This window comes from Nothoprocta perdicaria, unplaced genomic scaffold (assembly GCF_003342845.1).
Source record: "Nothoprocta perdicaria isolate Ctin4 unplaced genomic scaffold, notPer1 scaffold_69, whole genome shotgun sequence".
Lineage (NCBI taxonomy): Eukaryota > Metazoa > Chordata > Aves > Tinamiformes > Tinamidae > Nothoprocta > Nothoprocta perdicaria.
The window spans coordinates 133,122-151,617 of record NW_020455965.1 but is presented as its reverse complement, the minus strand read 5'-3'; the positions used below and the strand labels follow the sequence as shown (position 1 = coordinate 151,617).

The 18,496-nt window shown below is 41.1% G+C and overlaps 2 protein-coding genes across 2 annotated transcripts; one reads left to right on the top strand and one right to left on the bottom strand.

Annotated features, from left to right (window-relative positions):
* The first annotated feature begins 906 nt into the window (after positions 1-906).
* ZNF839 (zinc finger protein 839) lies at positions 907-10,593 on the top strand. The gene is made up of 7 exons (XM_026050447.1): positions 907-1,816; positions 3,035-3,286; positions 4,186-4,278; positions 4,620-4,772; positions 6,357-6,497; positions 7,475-7,613; positions 9,301-10,593. Exons 1-7 carry the CDS (start codon positions 929-931, stop codon positions 10,269-10,271), a joined length of 2,637 nt encoding a protein of 878 aa, XP_025906232.1. The 5' UTR covers positions 907-928; the 3' UTR covers positions 10,272-10,593.
* Positions 10,594-13,515: 2,922 nt separating this feature from the next.
* Positions 13,516-18,372, bottom strand: CINP (cyclin dependent kinase 2 interacting protein). The gene is made up of 5 exons (XM_026050411.1): positions 18,276-18,372; positions 17,785-17,953; positions 16,630-16,756; positions 15,370-15,499; positions 13,516-13,822 (listed from the first exon to the last, which is right to left on the bottom strand). Exons 1-5 carry the CDS (start codon positions 18,370-18,372, stop codon positions 13,620-13,622), a joined length of 726 nt encoding a protein of 241 aa, XP_025906196.1. The 3' UTR covers positions 13,516-13,619.
* Between the last annotated feature and the right edge of the window lie 124 nt (positions 18,373-18,496).

Sequence of the window (18,496 nt, the reverse complement as noted above, 5' to 3'; positions counted from 1 at the left end):
CAGGGCAGCGCCGCGGCGGCCGCCGCCTCCGCCCGCGCCGGCAGCGGGGCAGCGGAAGGGCCTGGGGCGAACCCCCCTTTGCCTGCGATGTCGGTCTCCATTTCAGCCGCCTCTCCGCGTGGGCGCCCTTGCTGCAGGAGTGGGGGGAGCTCCTAGCGTGGGGTAAAACAGGCGCGTTTTGGTAGAGACKGTGTCCACTGCAGCCGTGTTTCAGCGGGGCTCAACAAGCCGCTCATCGCCCTTTAGCAGGGCTGTTCTGCAGCGATTAACTGATGGTGCCCGCGTGGATAGCGCAGCCCCTCTCATAAAAGTTCCCGGGGCTCCGAGTCGAGTTTTTTTGTGCAGTGGTTGTCTTGAKCAGAGGTGGCAGTTCGTATGAGGATAGGCCCATATCCTTACATATGTMAGACTGCATAAGAGATGGCGAGGAAGAGAAGTCTTGTACTGYGTTTCATCTCCAAGTTTTCTTGAGTTGTGCACTTGTTACGAGTTGTCCTTGATCCGATRTTTGCTGCATCACTTAAGCAGCTGCGGTTCCCTTGGGTTGAGCTGAGGGTGTGAATCAGCTTAGGCCGTCCCTGTTTGCAGGGGACAGAGCTGTAACGTGGCCTAAGACCAGGCCTGAAAGCTCTAGTTGAGCAGCAGTCGCATCTGTAAATATTCAGGGAACCTCATAGCTTGAAGGAAGGGAGCTTGTGCTTTGGCATTAGTACAGTGGAGAACTTGATAATAAATGTGCTGGTTTTGTCATGCTATGCTTTAAGGCCATGTATATACAGTCTTAATAAATATTGTGTTTTATGTAATAAATACTGTGCTTTTGTAATCTCAACTCTGCTCTTTTTTTTTTTTTTTTTTTTTTTTCTGTTTTCGTTTTTTCTCCTAACAGCAGTTCAGACGTGTTTGTGTCCAAGCTCCGCCAGGACAGATGACAGAAGCCGAAAGGCCGATGCCATCATTGGCACCAGCCCAGTCTAAAACTATAGCGCTCAGTCAGTCGGTTGGTAGAAATTCCAGTGTATCTGGACTTAGTGGTGTTAATCCGCAGATAATTAGGATACAGCCAGTAACAGGGACTGAAGAGCAACTTTTCCTCCATAGCCACTCTGAGTCTGCAGTTCAGTTGCCTATGCAGAGACCTTTACCACCTCACGGATCGGCGACTGTGAACAAGATCCCCAAGCGTAAGATGCTAAATGGACAGAGAACTACAAGTGCCACAGTATCAGCTGCAAGGCCTCCAAATATTACCGTGGTTGCAGCCAATTCAACAAATACTCTGGTATCTTGCCTCGAAAAAAACCAAAAAGCTGATAAGCTAAAAAAATCTTTGAAAGTGAAAACTCGTTCTGGACGGATTTCACGGCCTCCAAAATATAAAGCTAAAGATTATAAATTCATTAAAATGGAGGRTTTGGCTGATGGTCATCAGTCTGAYTCTGATGACTACTCTGAGCTGAGCATTGAAGATGATGAAGAAGGGAAGGTGAAGGGAAAGGATGCGTTATTCAGTTCTTCAAATTATAATCTAAAACCCAAAATGTTTAAATGTCAGACTTGCGAAAAATCCTATATAGGAAAAGGAGGATTAGCAAGACATTATAAACTTAATCCAGGTCATGGACAGCAGGAGTCTTCACCTCAAGAAATACCTTTAAATAAAGCTAATGGAAGTATATTTGTGGACAGTGCTTGTGGGACAGGAGAGGAAACGAGAAGTCCGGCACACTTGGATTCTGCTGCTGTCATTTTAAATAATGAAAATGCGCTAGCTGTCGGCTTGGAAGAAGTGGTTGCCTCACAGACTGGAGAACAGGTAAAGGATGTTGCACAGAAAACCTGACAGTACTAAAGAAGCTAGAATGGCAGCTTTATGGCAGTGTCTGTGCTCGCTCATCTTAATCCCTTCTGACAGTGTTAAATATTTTTGAAAAGACTGAAGGTAGGGACATAAAAGCATGTCCATTTGGTGCTGCATATATTTCTATGCAAATTTTGTAGACTTRCACTGCTCAGTAGTATCCATTCAGGTTTTATGAACTTGCAGTCTTGTTAACTCATTTATTTGGATACAGCTTTTGGCTAAGTAATTTTTTTTTTTTTAAAGAAAATCACAAAAAAATGGCCTTATTAAAACTGATAGATAGGAAAGCAGAGAAGACCCCTGTYCTCAGCATGGCCTTATGTCGTAATTAAAAGTGATCATTTAATCTCTGTATTCCTGCTCAATAGAATAGTGGGTAGCTAGGGAAYGTTAGAATCAAGATACACTGATTATGAAAAGAAGCTTGAACTGCTTGAGTGCTGTTGTAACCTGTCATCTCTTTAAAAAAGATCTAGGTCATGCTTAGAAATTCTAGCTTGGTAGGGAAGAAAAGAGGCATTCAGTAAAAAAGATCACTGCTTTGATCAATCAACATTTGTTTTTTATTATATAGCTTCTTTAGTTGCACTGAGGTCAAAATAATTTTAAAAATAGAAAATATACTTGTGGTCTTATTACAGAAGCTATTTCTTAGCTATACGCCTGAGGAAGATGATTTTTAAACAGCTGGAAACTGGGGGAAAAAAACATTTGAGTTTTAGTTACTAAGCTTGACATGTCACTAAGTGTGACATGTTCTTAGTTCATACAGAATCTTCTTGCTTTGATGTGGTAACTATGAAACTCCAACCTGTCTTTAACTGGCGTGATGTACTGCTAAGACTTACTTCTGTAACCTCTTTGTTCAGCGAGGACATATTTTACTTCAAAAATATTAAATATATTTAACGCAAGTAAGTCTTTAATCATATTCCCTTAATCTCTGAATTTCATATGATTCTGTGGATCAAAGAGACTAACTCTACAAATAATGGCATGCATATCTTGCAGAAGTAGCTGTGTTAGTGTGTTGGATTTACTCCCCAGCAATTTCTAGTTATGCATATTATCCATCTCTGCAGATAAAGATGTCCATTATAAAACTCTACCTTCCTCAAAACATTGTGTTAAACGGTGAATAACCATTTTTTTCTTTTTCCTTTAATTAAGACTTGCAAGTCTGCAGAAGGCAAATGCTTGTTGGCAGAGCAGCCAAAGGAGAGCCATTCAGGACACCGGGCACCTGTAACACCAAAAGGACCTGGAAGACCCAGGCGGCCCAAGAGAAGAGGTCGACCAAGGATGGGTGGGAGATCCAGGCGTTCTGGAAGGCTCAGCAGACCTGCTCAGTCACCCTCAAAGTCCCTCAGTAGTGCGTCAGCAGAGCACAGCGTATTCAGAAGGAAAGCTAAGTTGAAAGAGGTATGGCGCTCTTCTGTAATTACTTCCGAAGTAGATACCCCCTCCACCCTTTTATTTTTGACAACTTATTTTCAAGGATGCATTTTCAGAAAGATCGCTTTGCGACTTGATCGGTAGCTGACAAAATGATACTCTCAGATATTATGCAAGAAGAAAATGGTGAATCAGGTTTACGGAAAAAGTACTTCTGCCAGAACAGAAAACAGAATAGAAATGTTATCTTGGCCTAGAAAKGGTCTTCTGGCAGTTGGGTGTATTCTTAGCTATTGTGTTTCTGGAAAATAATAATTACTAGGTATTACTATCTATTCCAACACAGTAGAAATATTGCACAACTCCTGTTGTGCAATGTTATATTCTTTAGAAAAAAACAGTGGAGTTTCATGCAGAGGATGGAGTACGAGTTAAAAATCTATGCAGTTAACAGGACTGCTCCCCTCTTCGCCCTGTTCTTCACTATGTAACAGAAATTTTTATAGCTACTGTATTTATTATTATTGCTCTTCTTTTGATATGAGTATGCAGTAATTTGTAGTACTGAGTACTGTCTGTAAATGTGGATTATAAACTGTGGTTGAGTTTTTTTTTTATTATTTTTTACCTTCTCTTTCAGTGGCACACTTACCTTGATTTTCAAAGCTGTTTAAACATATAGTCTGAAACAAGCAAATTTATTTCTAGCTTGAATTTTTAGCAGCAACTGCTTTATGGAACTAGTAGTCTGCTACATGTTGTCTGTTTAAAATATAGAAGGAAGTCACCCTGATGGAAACTATCCATCTGATGTTTCTATAAGATGCATTTGCATCTGATTGAAAAGTAGTGACATCTTATGTTGGGGACATGGGATGAATAACCTTTCATCCTATCTACTCTGATAAACTCATTTTTTTTGACAGCTAATACAACAATGTGATAATGAAGACTTAATGGAGCTGGCTCTCCCACGTCTTACAAAGCTTGTAACAGTATATGAATTCCTGTTGATGAAGGTGAGATTTTTTTTCCTAATATAAAAATATTTAATTATTTTAAGGAGACTGCTATTACTACGCATAGCAAAGACTGCTTTAGAGAAGAATCTCAGTTTCCTGACCTGGAACTGTGAAGATGTAATGTGTTTTAGACATCACTTCTGTTTTCTATAGACAAAGAGCTGATCTTTTGACCACAGTCTTGCTTGTTTTTTGCCTTGTTCACTGATATTTTTGAAGATTCCATATTCTTTTGACTTGATTGTTGTTATATTAAAATGTAGAGAAAAACAAATTGACAGATTTAAATTTAATCTTAAAATATGGTAAAAAAACAGATCTTTTTTGCTTGTTTTTAGGTTGAAAAAGGGCATCCAGCCAAAGCTTACTTCCCAGACGTGTATAGAGAATTTGAAGAGTTGCATAATATGGTAAAGAAAATGGCCTATGATTACCTTAGTAATTCTGATTTGTTGAGTTGCCAGGAGCCTGTTGAAATAAAAGATCTGAAGGTAACTAGGCATTCTAYTTGAAACTGTGATTTTCCAGGGGGATTTTGTCTGTTTTAAGTATTTTACTTCTTTAGTTTTCTGTCAGAGAATGCTAAATGAATGATGAATGACAAGCTTTTTCTTGAAGGTCAAATTATTTGAACAAAGCATCTTTCTTGATCAAAAAAAAATAGATAACTGTAAAGAGTACAGCAAGAAATCATGAAAAAAGAAATCTGTAATAAAGGTAGAATTCTAGCTTACAGCAGAACACACAATCAAAAAAATTATATGTATATTATGTGTGTATCCATTCCATCAGTGTTCACTGCTGGTATATGCCTGCAGATCTAGAGTAGTACGAATCTGCACTTTACTGTAAGGTGAGCTTAGCATTAACTCTTAGTAGAAGTATGCCYTAATATTTGATTAGGAGGATACTGTCTATATCTAAAACAAATGGCCTTGATTTAAAGGGGGTAAGTATTGCTAGAGTAAAATGGGGACAAATGGAATGCATCTGTGCAGTTCATAGTCATACTGACAAATATGAAGTGTAATGAATGCCTTAATTATAAAGATGCAATCTGTTATTTCCAGATTTACTGTTGGTTTAGCTGTGGGTAGAGAGACACTTGGGGCTGGTGTTAGTTTTGTTCTGTTTTTGATATGGATTTGTTTATCCTTTATTTGGTCTTTGTTCCTCTTGCTTGGAATAAAATCTTGTAAAATAACATCTTCATTTTCCCTTCTCCGTTTCCAGTAGTGAATAACAGTTTTGCATATTACTTCCAAGAGCTTTCTAAGCTGCATGCTCATTAAAGCATTTTTGCACTGAGCTTGCAACATCTGCATGCTGCTGTGAACTAGCACCCATACATATCTGCAGCTGCTATGAGAAGAGAACATCCTGGAAAACTCAGAGTAGCATAGGCAGCAATAAGATTCTAGTTCTGATAACAGTAGGGTKGAAAATGAAGTCCTGTGTGGACTGTTAGTGGTTGCTGTTTATTTTCCAGAATAATGACATTCATTGATGTACTAAAATCTTTCTAGAATTGCTGCATGTTCATTTGACTCTTCTGTCATTGACCAATGCTGATTCTTCCTTTAGAGAGCAGAATTTGCATCAGTTAAAGGGATGCTGTCAGTATTGGTAGTGCTAAAATGGAAGCTAYGTTGTTTTCTTCTCTCCAGCATTAATGTGCTTCTTAATATACAGTTATGTTCTTTAAAAAAAGAAACTTTGGAAGCCATATAGTAGCATACTGCATAAGGATTGGAATGGAGGAAAAGGATTTGGGAAAGAATTTTTGGCCTCTAAGAGAAACAGCAAGATTGAAATGTTTGTAAATAATAGAGAGCCTTGATGGTATTCTTCAYGAAACACTGCTCTTAGTAACTGATTCTGGATTCAATATATAACCATGGTACTCCTGATTATTACCAATTTGCCATTTAATTTTCACCTTCAAGTGAATGCTGTGTTCTATTAATACGAAAATTATTTTTCTAATTAATTTTCAAGAGAATGGATCAGTATTTCAGTATTTATGTGTTCAGKTTGGAAAGGCTAACTTCTTTTTCCTGTAACTGTTTTTAAAGGTTGCTGAATCACTAGGACTTACAGAAATACTCACTGGAGGACAAAAGATGCAAGGTGTAGACTCTTGTTCACAACATACAATTAAAATGGTTAGTGAACAAGTGCCTGTGGAGATACTGGGACAAAAACGGTTAGCTGAGGTATGGAATATGTTTGTGAAAACTTAAAAATGAAACCAAGACCTATTTAAGCTTGTTAAATTAATAATTCTTGAAATGCCACACTACTATTATATGACTTGTATTATAGTTAAGGYTTTCATGGTGTTCAGTTTGTAAATGCCTATAGAACTTTTCTGCACTCTGGTACCATAGCAGAGCATCTTAACTAACAGGCTGAAGTCGTGTTTGGGGAAGACATTTCAACAGTTTGTCAGGATGTCATGATACAGACAAGAAAGTTTGGGTTGACACTAGTAAATGCCCCTTCCATCCTCCATGCCCCCGTCAACCCTCATAAGATTGAACTTTAATTTTTAATAATTTGTGATGGAGTAAATGGGCTCATGTGCAGCAGGTTCAGGTGCTGAAGTAGTTGCTCTACTAATTTGGTGGTTGTCAGAGGTGCATGGAAACCACTGCTTTCCTTCTAACCAGCCCCTTTTGGTCTGTCCGCAGCTGTAGAAAGGAGCAGTCTGTTTCTTGAGAGTCCCTTCTCTTTGGTCCTTTCCATCAACTATATTTATTTAGCTCAGAATTGTCCCCAGTGGAGCAGACATAAGACTAGCAATTTTCCCTTTTCTGCCCCCATTTATATTTGCGAGCTGACCAGTTTTCACTTCTTACCTGAAAGGGGCTGGATGAGCTGTTCATAGCGCTTTATTGAAGCTGAAGAGAGAGCTTGTAGCAGGTACCACTTCTTTCAGCTAATTCCAGTGTCTCACTGAGGCRTTTTGACCTTGAAGCAAGGGTGGGTTGTTTCAGTGAGGTATCAAAAGTAATAAGTGGAATTTTGGAGAAGTTTGGTGGCTGTGTTAAACCTCTGCCCTTTAGGGAAGACCCTTAGAGCAAATGCCCTTTCTGGGGAGGTTGCAAGTTCCCACAGTTTGCCTGTGATCTCTTCCAATATTGCCCGTTGCTCTGGGTGGCAGCCAGTTAATTATCTCTTGTATTGACAGAGCTCAGGGGAGGAACTGTTGCCATCAGCCAAAAGGACCAAGGTAGAAGACGTAATGGAGAATATGAATAATGCTTATGCCAGTCAAGATGAAGTGAAGGCAAAGAGTGGGAATTTGTGTACACTGTTTGAAAAAGATGGTAACCTCTTCAGATTTACCCATTCTCTTCTGTTCATGGAGGAGCTGAACAAATTCCTGTGTTCTTCAAGCTACTGTGGTTTTTGTCTTAAGGTTTTAATTTCTCAACTTGCTTGCCAGGTCCTTCCTAAAGGTCCTGTTTAAATGGAAGAAGCCTCCTGGGTGAGGGGGGAGGTGCTGATGCTCTAGCACAAGGGCTGTAGCGGTTTAAAACACACGATGCTTCAGCTSCTGATACTGCCGGCGTGTTGGGGTGACAGTCCTGCCCTGCTGACCATGACCTGCCCGCACCCAGGGCAGCGCCTGGCCTCCCTGTGAGCAGCYGGAGGAGCGGCCAAGAGGAGGTGGCCCTTGACACCAGCAGAGCCCACAGGGCTTTACGGCCGCTGGGGAAAGCAGGAGCTGGCAGGGGCGATGCTGTATCCCATGGGAGCCGGGGAAGCTGCAGATGGGAACTGGGGTGTCCTTTTGCATGACAGTCTTGCCTGGATGCATGTCCTTCACTTCCCTTCCCCTTCTGCCTCTCTATTTCCCCCTGCTACCTCTGAGGTAACAGTGGATTAGTGAGCAAATGAAGCTGAGTCCCCGCTGTCAGCTCCCCAAACTCCACTAGTCTTTTATTTGAAAGTGTYGCTGTATCACAACAGGCATCACAGCAGGGTTGTGAAAGTCCCTTCTCTAGGGACACCTACCATTGCCACGCTCTTGCTAAAATCTTGCTCTGCTCTTGCTATAAGCTGCTTTGCTTGTGCCTTTTGTGTCTCTTTCTCTGAAGTTGCTTTTTTCTTAAGGTTTTTTTTTCTTTTTCTCTGAAGATTTCTTTCTTTCTTTGCATGATCAAACTTATTTCTTGTCATACTAGGATTTTTGTCAGGGCTGTGATTTTGTTTTTAATTATTTATATCTCATTTGCACCTGCTGGTAGGCCTTTTGCTACTCTATAGTACAGAGAACTTACAGGTTCTTCTGAGTTGCCCCATCTCCTTTGTTATGCAGTGATCTCTCTCATAACAAAATGTACTTGTTCCTTCTAATGGTCAGGAATTGGAGCAACGTGTCCTACTGCACTCGAGGTTACTGTTTAACTACCTGCTGGGTGTGTGAGAGCCCTTAGTCCGTGTCCAATGACTGCTAAAGGACACTCRATTAAACATCTAGTGTTTTACCTCTCCTGTCACAGGCTGAATGACAAGTGTTTTGGGGCTCTTAGCACAGCTCACTAGATAGGTTGYTACTTGATAATGTTAGAGTCCCAGATGAGCTTGAATATCAGCGGAAATTTTATGTTTGAATGTGTCTGTCAATTTACTAGGGGTAACATGGATAAGCAGCTGGCAACCTTGTCTGTGGCACATTCCTTGTTTTTTAGTGTTATTGGTCATGTGCCAGAGGGAGATAATTCAGTTTTGGCACAGGTTATCTTCAGAATTCCCAGAAAAATGCTGTTTCTAATGTAAAGTCCGTTGGTATGGAGATATTCCATCACGTTTCACTAGCTAAAATACTAAAAGGATTTTTATACCATTCCTCTTACGGGAACTACTGTGACACTTTAAGACACTTCAAGTTTACTAATTTTGGGGGAGGAAAAGACAGAAGCAGTTTATTTTTTTCCTCCAGGAAAAGTTACTTTTTTGGACTTGCAGTAGTAGATGGTCCAACAAAATGGTATTTTTTCCCTTTTTTAGGTTTTCGTCCCTTAAATGGGGAAATCTTGCTCTCAGAAGTGAGAGAGCTCCTCTGCTGCTCCACTGGAAGCACATTACCCACAGCAGAGGAGCATAACTCCCCTGTTGACACAGAAGCTGGAGTCCGTGAGGAACCTCCCGGCACCTTCGCTCRGATGCTGGCAGCGAGCGAGGAGCGTTCCCAGCCGCTGGCTGTCCGGGGAGCSGGTGCCGCGGGAGCCGTGTCCGTGCTGAGCAGCGAGGCGGTGCCGCCCGCACAGGCGCCCGGCTCCCCCGGGGCTGCTCAGGCCCATCTTGCGAGCGAGGATCACAAGTTCCCGGCACGTGGGCTGGCAGCTCCCCACCACGGCAGCTCCGCAGCGCGGGGTGCAGTGGGCACGCAGAGTGCTGGCGCGCCAGGGGGAGAGGAGAACAGCAGGTACCAGCAGCTGCAAGAAGAAAACCACAGCTTGGCAATTAAAGAACAGCCCGAACCGCTTCACGGTGCTGGTATCACTGAGATGCAGCAACTGGAAAAAGTCTTTGCAACAAATGTAGTGCCAATAAGCCACAGTGCTCGGGCGCCTGTCCAGGAGGCCTCCTCGTCTGCTCGCGTGAGCTGTGAAAGCCCTGGTGAAAACGTGTGTGAATTCCCCTGTGGGCCAGGGGAAGCCCRGGAGCTGGAGAACGCAGCAGTTACTGTAGGTGAAACTGTAGCTTTTGAGATCACTGATGAGAGCCATGATTTTTTGTCTCAGGGACATGAACAGATTTTTATTCAAACCACAGACGGACTTATATTACCGCACCCAGATCCTGCTGTTTTGTCTCAGGCAGAAGACATTGTTATTGTGACTGATTCTAATGGGACTACGATGCACATTCACACACCTCATGGGATACCTTTGGAAACTGTGGAAGCACTACTGGCAATAGAAGCACACAGCCAAAGTGAAGAAATTCTGATCTCTCAAAGTGAATTGGAGCCATAAATTAGTAAACTGTGTATGCTTTCCTCTGGAAAAAGGCTGGCTATATAAAATGTATATTTTTCTAATGTGAATACTGAAATAATTGAAATTTAACTTATTTGTAAATTGTTTCTATGCCCTGTACTTTTTATAACTTATGTTTATATAAATTTAGCAGCATTGCAACCAAAAATTATAGACATAACAAGATTCTATTTGCTTTTCTATGTGTTGGGGGTCGGGGAAGATGGAAATCTGTCAACCTCAAAACTGTTGCACTATATCCTTTTGTTACATAGTCCCTTTTCTCGTTAGCCATCCAAAATGCAGTAAACTGTACTGCTTTTTGGCAGTGATGTGCTGGCAAGCTGTGTATGGGTAAAATAAAAGCTATATTAAAAATGTGTTTCCTGTTCCACTGAGATACTAAAAACTCTTTGGCTTTATTACAGTTTTTGTTAAAGCTATCTTGAATATTCATTAGCATGATGCACATAAATCTGCCTGGAAAAATGTATGGTTTTAAAATGCACTTGCCACTTGTGTCTCCTAGGAATAKGGGGGCAGCCTAACTAAGCTCTCTAGTTTTTGCTTTTAGATAAGAACAGACTAAGCATCTACTGTGTTTTTGTGGACGCTTCCTCATAGCTGCTACTTTCCTCTTTCTTCTCTGCTCCCCACTGGAGAATGACATTAAGTGGCTACTAGTCTTATCTACCAAGAGTTCAAGAGAAAAATATTATTGCAAACTGGTAACGGACTTGGTGTCTGTTGTCCATCACTAAATATGTATGAGGCTGTTGAGACTGTTGATGCAGGAGAGCTTCTCCAATTAAGTGTAAACATTGATTTTCTCTTTTCAGGGCCTGGTTGCTGTGGAAATGTTGACTGTACAACTGAATGTGAACCAGAGAGAGATGAGACAGCTTAGAGGTGAAACAATCACTATAATATCACTAAGGTTTTTTTTTTTTTTTTTCTTCAGGTCGTCTGAACAGAAGATTAATTTATGATTAGCCGGMATATTGCAGTTTTTCACATGGGCCTGAAAGCTACTGTCATATTTTAGTGAGTTGTTGTCTTTTTTGGGAGGGGCTGAGGCGGTAGGGATAAGTGGCAATGGTTAGAGGGCAGAGACATCCATTACACATGAAGGTACCAGGCAGAGTCTGTCGTAGTCCTTGATTACAGTGAACAATTGTTTCCTATTACGCTTTTTGTACGAGCTGTCTAGATCTGAGAGCTGCAACTATGAAGGTGACATATGACAAAACAGCCTCTGTGCAATTATGCCTTCACCATAATTCTCCTCTGTCCTGCTGCTGTCAGGGAGCAGGGAGCTTTGCAAAGGTGAAGGCTCCTTGCTGAAGAGCTTATTTCCTCTTAAGAAATAAAAATGAGCCACAAWTTCCACCTGTGTAGGAAATGAGAATTTGTTTCAAGTCTGCCTCTCCTATTGACTTGCACATGCTGGCAAACCTGAAACACCTACTTTCTTCTTACAGAAGAATTCCTTAAGGGAAGCGAYCTTCCCTTGCAAAATCCTTGTCATGTGTGCAGGTGTTTCCATAGTGACAAGGGTCTGGGATGGGGCTACTGTTAAAACTAGATGCAATTTCTGCACTGAAACATTACAAAAAGTAACACATTTATTCACTGTAGTAATCGCCGATTGTTTTAGTGCTGGGGCTACAGTAGCATTTCTTCTTAAACACTAGAAATTTGAGCTAAGAAGAGAACACTGTCAAGCTGCCTGGAACCACCTCTTTGCTGACCAAGAGGACTCTCCTCCACTTCATGTCTCTGCTCTGCTATTGCAGGCAACTMCAACCAGTTGGGTGACCCAGCTGCTCCACAGCTCTTGTCTCTTAATGAGATTTTTCTAAAGTCAAACCCCAGCCACTGTCGCCATTTCGTGCRTGCGTCTTTCAGGTGAAATGTTCTTTTTTTTCAGCAAGACTCAACAAAGAGTAAACATTGGTCAGGGCACAGGAAGGAGTCAACAGCACTTCGGAGAGCTACACGATTGTGCAAGAGGGGCGACCGGAAGCAATGACACCATGYGTTTGCGCTCACGGGTCACAGAGGCAGCCAGCACTGGTGAGTGGCAGGAATTTGGATTATTAAGCATAATGAACTAAGCTGAAGGGCTAAATTCATTGTGCACTAGGRATTTAACTAAACTGCCCAAATGCTTAGCTGGGTAGTTTCCAACTTGTAATACACTTCTCTGAAAAGCACTAATTTGCAAGATGAGCTAACAGTTATTACAGGCTTGGTAATGGTAGCAGCTTCTCCACATTGCCCTTCTCTGACAGGGTGGTAGGCTACAGTAATTATCACATCTTTGGCAGAGAAAGCAAGTAAGGGTAGTGAATTCCATTCTGTTCAGCGTTTCCTTTGTCCAGCTTCTCCTAAACACTTGCTATATAGGACAGAGCCTCATACTTGAACAGTAGCAACAAAAAGAAGAGCATGAATTTTTATGTTACTTGTGAGCCAAAATACAGAGGTGATGCTGATGTTGAGTATTTTTTCCTCACGTGCAAGAGTTATCGAAGGAAAGGCTAACTGAGCTCTATAAGAAACAAACAATACTGCCTTAGGACATGGTGGAAACGGGGCTTTTTTATTCAATAGAAGCTTTCATGAAATATCTCTAAGGTTATAAGGGTTACAAGAGCTAAAGCCTTTTCATATAATGGTTGTGGCCTCGTGCCTTGTGCTAAACTAGCCCAATGTATTAGTTCAGGCTGGGATCCCTCCTCAGGCATGATGGTATAATCAAGCTCAACCAGGGTTTACACTTCTGTCTGCAGCARCTTCTCAGACCATGTACCCCAATATCAGTAACATCATCAAATGACATTCCTACAAACTGCACGACAGATACTTCTCCTTTAGATGACAAGCTGTGCAAAGCAGAGAAGTGTTCATCACTTAAAATCATGGGAAAAATTATATCCCATCCACACACTATTTAAAAGCAAACATTTAGATTTGAGCTGTCAGCTGCTGAAGAACTGCTGTACTATTCTGCCCTCGTTAAGATGGAAACACTATCGAGCATTTGGATGTGTTTTCCTCAAAAATCTATGTCCTCTTCTCAGCTGATCATGAAGCTGCAGAGTAAACCTGTAGAACCCAGAGCTTTCTTATCACTGCTGCATCACAGCGAAACAAACTTTAGATGGATAAAGCAAACTGAAAAGATTGTCCATGCAGAAGGAAAAAAAAATATTGCCTGGACAATATAATAAATACAAATGGAGAAAAGTATTTTTAATATTTTTTACAAAAATGCAGCATACTTGGTGAGCCTTGCAAACTTGCCRTGTCTTCAGAAACAGCCGAGCACCGTTTGCAGTCCTAGCACTGCCTATGTCCCGTTTCCAGCAGCATGGCTTCTAGGAGCAGTTTGCTGCTGTTCTCAATGTAAGGCTGGTATAACCACGATGATAAATAGACCATCAACAGGTCCTGGTCAGCAGAATGAGCAATATCTTGTACAATTATTTGCTTGAGTTGTAGCTCCTCCTTGTACATTTCAGAGAGCTTCAGAGAGACCTCATCTAAAATGGATTCAAAAAAACAAACATTAATCCTAACAGATCAGCAGTTCCCTAAAAGTTAATTTATATTTATGCTTTATTAGCATTAAAAAACTCTTGATATACAAGGTCTTCCACAATTTTTTTAAACTCACACATCCTGCAGACTGAAATATAAAACACTAAATATTTCCCTCATTTTTTATATATATTTTAAATACTTCTGTTTTTGAGATAAGCCCTCTTTTAATTCTAAAATAAGCAGTGGTATTGAGTCTCAAAATCTGCTGTAAAATTAACAATTACAGTTACAGCCGTTCTTTTAAATAACTGAAATTTGGTCTTCAAAATTTGTAAAGCTATTTTGAAAAAAAAAAAGTATTTTAGAGACACTGATTTTAGCTAATGTAAGGTTTTCGTCACATGCTGCCATGTACTTTAGGAATGCAAAATCTACTGATCATGCAAGTCAAGTAAACGATACCAAGAGTGAAGAATAATGGTAAAAATAAAACAGCAGATCAAAACTGAACTGCCTAATACAAAAAGCTATTTTGTTACTAGCTTTATGAGTAATTCTGGTAGGAGCTTTTAAATATATTTTTATAATGATCTCTAATTATCTGAATTTCCAAAATAAAACCAAACAAATTATCTTTAATGACAGATTGATCTTGTTTTTCTTACTTAGAAAGAGTCATTACTATTTTTAGGGTGAATTAGTCATCCAAGGAGTACAGAGCATCACTAAATGACTCAGTCCCAATGGCTGTTTGGATACTTGTTTGTGTTTGTCACGGTCTCTTTTAAGGTGGCAGAAATCAATGCACACGATTGCTGCTAACTTGTGGTAGTGAAGTAAGGAACAGGGCTGCAGGAAGGCATGGGTTCCACTTCACCAGGGCTCTGGTTGCTCTGCACAAGGTCGGGCCTCTCTTGAATTCAACTGGCTTTAAAACTGCAGTAACACAGACCCACAGGCAGACAGACTGGAAATCAGGCAACTTTATGTCGTTCTTAAATTTCTGGAGGAACAAAAGAGCCTGTTTCTTGCCATCAAATGAATCCTAACAGCAGACCGTAACTGAAGATTTCTTTGCTTGGCTGACATGGCAATCAGAAGTATTTTCCTTTGGCAATTACCTGAGGTACAGCTTGCTCTTTGCAGGCAAGGGTATAATTTCAGTGTCAAGTAACAACGTAATGCATAGACTACAGCTTAATCCTATCACGTTGCAAGTATGTCTCTCTTTACAAAAGACACGGCTGGTTCATTGTGGACACTGCAAGTTGCTGACAGYTTTAATTTTAATTGGCTCAGGCTTTATAACTACATCTGTAAATGCTGAATGTCAGACAATGCCCAACAATCCACAAGGCAGCAGCAACCCTAGGCAAGTGCCACACTCATGTGTTTATTAATTAGTTCCTCATAAAACACAAGGATTCATTTATTTATCCCTCCCCCACAGACAAACAYAGGGGTTTTATGCAGACAAAGGGGTTTATTTTTCAGTCTTCCTGAGGTACGTGGTGCCTTTAGCCAAGCTGATCAACATTTTACTTACAGAAGTACGGGGTGGGCCACGTGTGAAACAAGGGTGCTGCACATTTCCCAGCTCTGTGGTGGAATGCTTCCAAGTCACAGATTCCTTTAGTAGTTGAACACAGCTTTTCCATTTTGAGTTGTATTTTTGTCTGATAATGACAAAGATGTTAATCAGCACTTCAGGAACATTATATCTTAAACATTTTTTTAAACACATAATTTCTGAAGACTCTATTTAGACATAACATTTCTCACCTGATAGTTTCAACCACAGGATGTATATATACAGATTTAACATCAGAYACTCTAAATTTCCAAACACTACAGATAGGACTTACTGACTCTGATTTGGCATATTCATTTCCCCATGTAGAAATATGTTAAAGTTCTCACTCATTGTTTTTTCCCTCTCTGGGTTTTTCCTACAACAATTTAATACTGGAGAAAAACATCAAACTTTATATGAAAGAACAGCTGCAACACAAGCCCTGTAAGCACATGCTTCTTAATGCTGCCATGCCAATGGGACTTAAGGCTCATTTCTAAAGATCAGCTGCAGCTGTGAAAAGCAGCTCAGTCTATGAGAATATGTCTAGGCTCTTTTAGCAGCTTGCTGAGGAAAGGAGGTCACTCTGTCCACTTCCTTTGTGTTATTCTGCGTGTCACCTAAGGGGCTTAATATCTGGAAAAACAAAACAGCTTGAAGACAGTATCTTCGCTATCAGAGTTTATTTCAAACTGACAGGCAATGTTAATTTCTGACAATGTATCTAGTAAGAAGGTGGGTAATAATTTTGGTTTTTTTGTTCATTTTGTTCTTGTACTGTTAGAGAAGTGAAAGCTATGGCATGAAAAGTCCAGCTAGGCAGACTGAAAATGGAACTGCATGATGTTTGATCAAAGTTAACTGCAGTGAATATCACAGTAGATAAAACATTGTTCTGTGCTTTAATTTGTTTTGTTTTAAATGGAGGAATTATACAGGATGAGAAAAAGACAACAGCTGCAATTTTTGAATGGATTTTTGCAGGACTCTCTTTCAGAAAAACACATTATAGATCACAGTGTAATCGAAGGAATAAGCTATGCTCAGGAGATGTAAAACCAACTTTCAGATTTACCAATAGAGCAAATAAACAGAGCACACTGGACTTACAATCATTCAGGTTGGAAGCCAAAGAACTATGATTAAAAATACTACTTTTCTGTTTACAATATTCAGTGTCATTGGTTTAAGTCACACTTGGAAAATACAGCTCAATCACAAAATGAAAATTACCATATTCTTAAAGGTCTGAAGTAATTCTGCACAGCAACTATCCAGCTCTTCGTTGTATTTTGCAGGTGGCTTTTCAAGCTCTGAGGTACTGTTATCACAGGCTATCTCCAATTTATTTTCTTGAAATCTAAAACAGAAGCATAAGACAGTTCCAATTCCTGCATACAGGTTCACTGAAATGCAGAGATTTAAAATCCATGTCATCTTAACCTGCACAATCTCTCTCACACAAGCTATGCAAGAGAATTTGTATATAGTAGTAGGTAAGTGACCTATCTGGCAAGGAGAGAGCCACCAGATGGGTGCCACAACCTCCAGAGGAATACTGGATTACTCTGTGTCACAGTTCCTGCTACTCACAGTGACAAGGTGCAACGCATGTCCAGGCAGCAGGTGCCTCCCCAGAAATGCACCTTTGCTGACAGTTTAAACACAGATACCCRGCTGGGAGCTGAGAGCGGGGAAGGTGCTGGCACGTATTGTGCCCWGTCTTAACGACTTTCCCATAGAAGCTGTAAAAGTTGATAAAGGAAAAGCAAGATCTGACACTTCTACAGTAAAATATTACAGAGTTTGTCCATCAGAACTCTGTCAGTTATAGCTTATCCTTTTCCCGAGGATGGTATCAAAAGGACTGCTTTCTTAAAACTTCACTGCTGTAACAACTTTTTGTCTACGTAAGGCATTCATCGATTCTTACTTGAAATCTGCTGAACTCTTAACCTTGGTGGAAACTGGTAATATTGACTTCACAGTAAATACACAGGAGAGTAGGGGAACTCACGTAAATAAAGATGACAGGATTAGACTCTAGCTCTGTATGTTACGCAAGTATTTCAAATATCCCTTATACCTAACTTTACATTTCGTTACATTTCTTGYTTCTTGCCAATATCATTAGCTCATGAGATTATTTTAATCTTTATGAGGTACTCAAATCTTATTTCAATCTAAACATTTTACGTAACTGAAAAGGACAACTGCTTAGTCTGATCCAAGAACTGGGTTATCCATTCGGACATATTCTTTCCTACCTCTTAAAAAAAAAAAAAAAAAAAAAAGAAAAAAAGCCTTCTAGTAAAGGACATAGACTAATTTCACACTAAAGGCAACCTCTGCTCAGCCTTTCCTTGCAGGTCCCACCAGCACACTTACTGCTCACTGATCTTCATGTTGACGATTTTGTTTGCTGTAGTAAATCCATCATCGTTCAGTCTCTCCCACTTCATGATCAAATTGTGCCAGTCCGCCGCATTATCTTTAATCTTCCTCGCACTGACTGATAAGACGGGTCTTCTTGGWGTACCATCAGCAGGACTCTTTGCTACATAAGAAGATAAATAAATAAATGAAATAAATAAAATTGAAGCCTTTTAGAACAGCCACCAGTCAGTGAGCTGCAGGGCAGCTGGGGTGTCTTAATGCTGCCTTGCTTTACTGCTGAATACAGCCTGAAGCAGAAGGGACCCTACGCGCATTCAGTCACCTTTAACCACGAAATCAATCTCTTGATGTCTTAACCCCGCCACAACTTGCAAGAAAAGCCCAGCTCGGCGCCGGGCCTGCTCCGGGTGAGCCCGCGGGCAGCAGCGGCTTTGCGGCACCCATCCACCTAATGCTGCTCGGCCGCGCACCCTCAGGCTCACCGGCTTCCCTGGAATCCCCGGATTCCSGAGGAATCCCTGCGGCTCCCCTCGTTTCTGAGCCTAGGACCGCCGAGGCCTCCCTGTCCCCCCGCTCCATCCCCTCGCGGTCGTTTTGTCGCTGGTTTAGGAGGCTCCGGGACCCGCCGCTTCCCCCGCTCCCCCCACGGGGCCGCGGCCTCCCCCGGGCGCTGGCTGGGGGGGCAGCGGGGACCGCACTCACC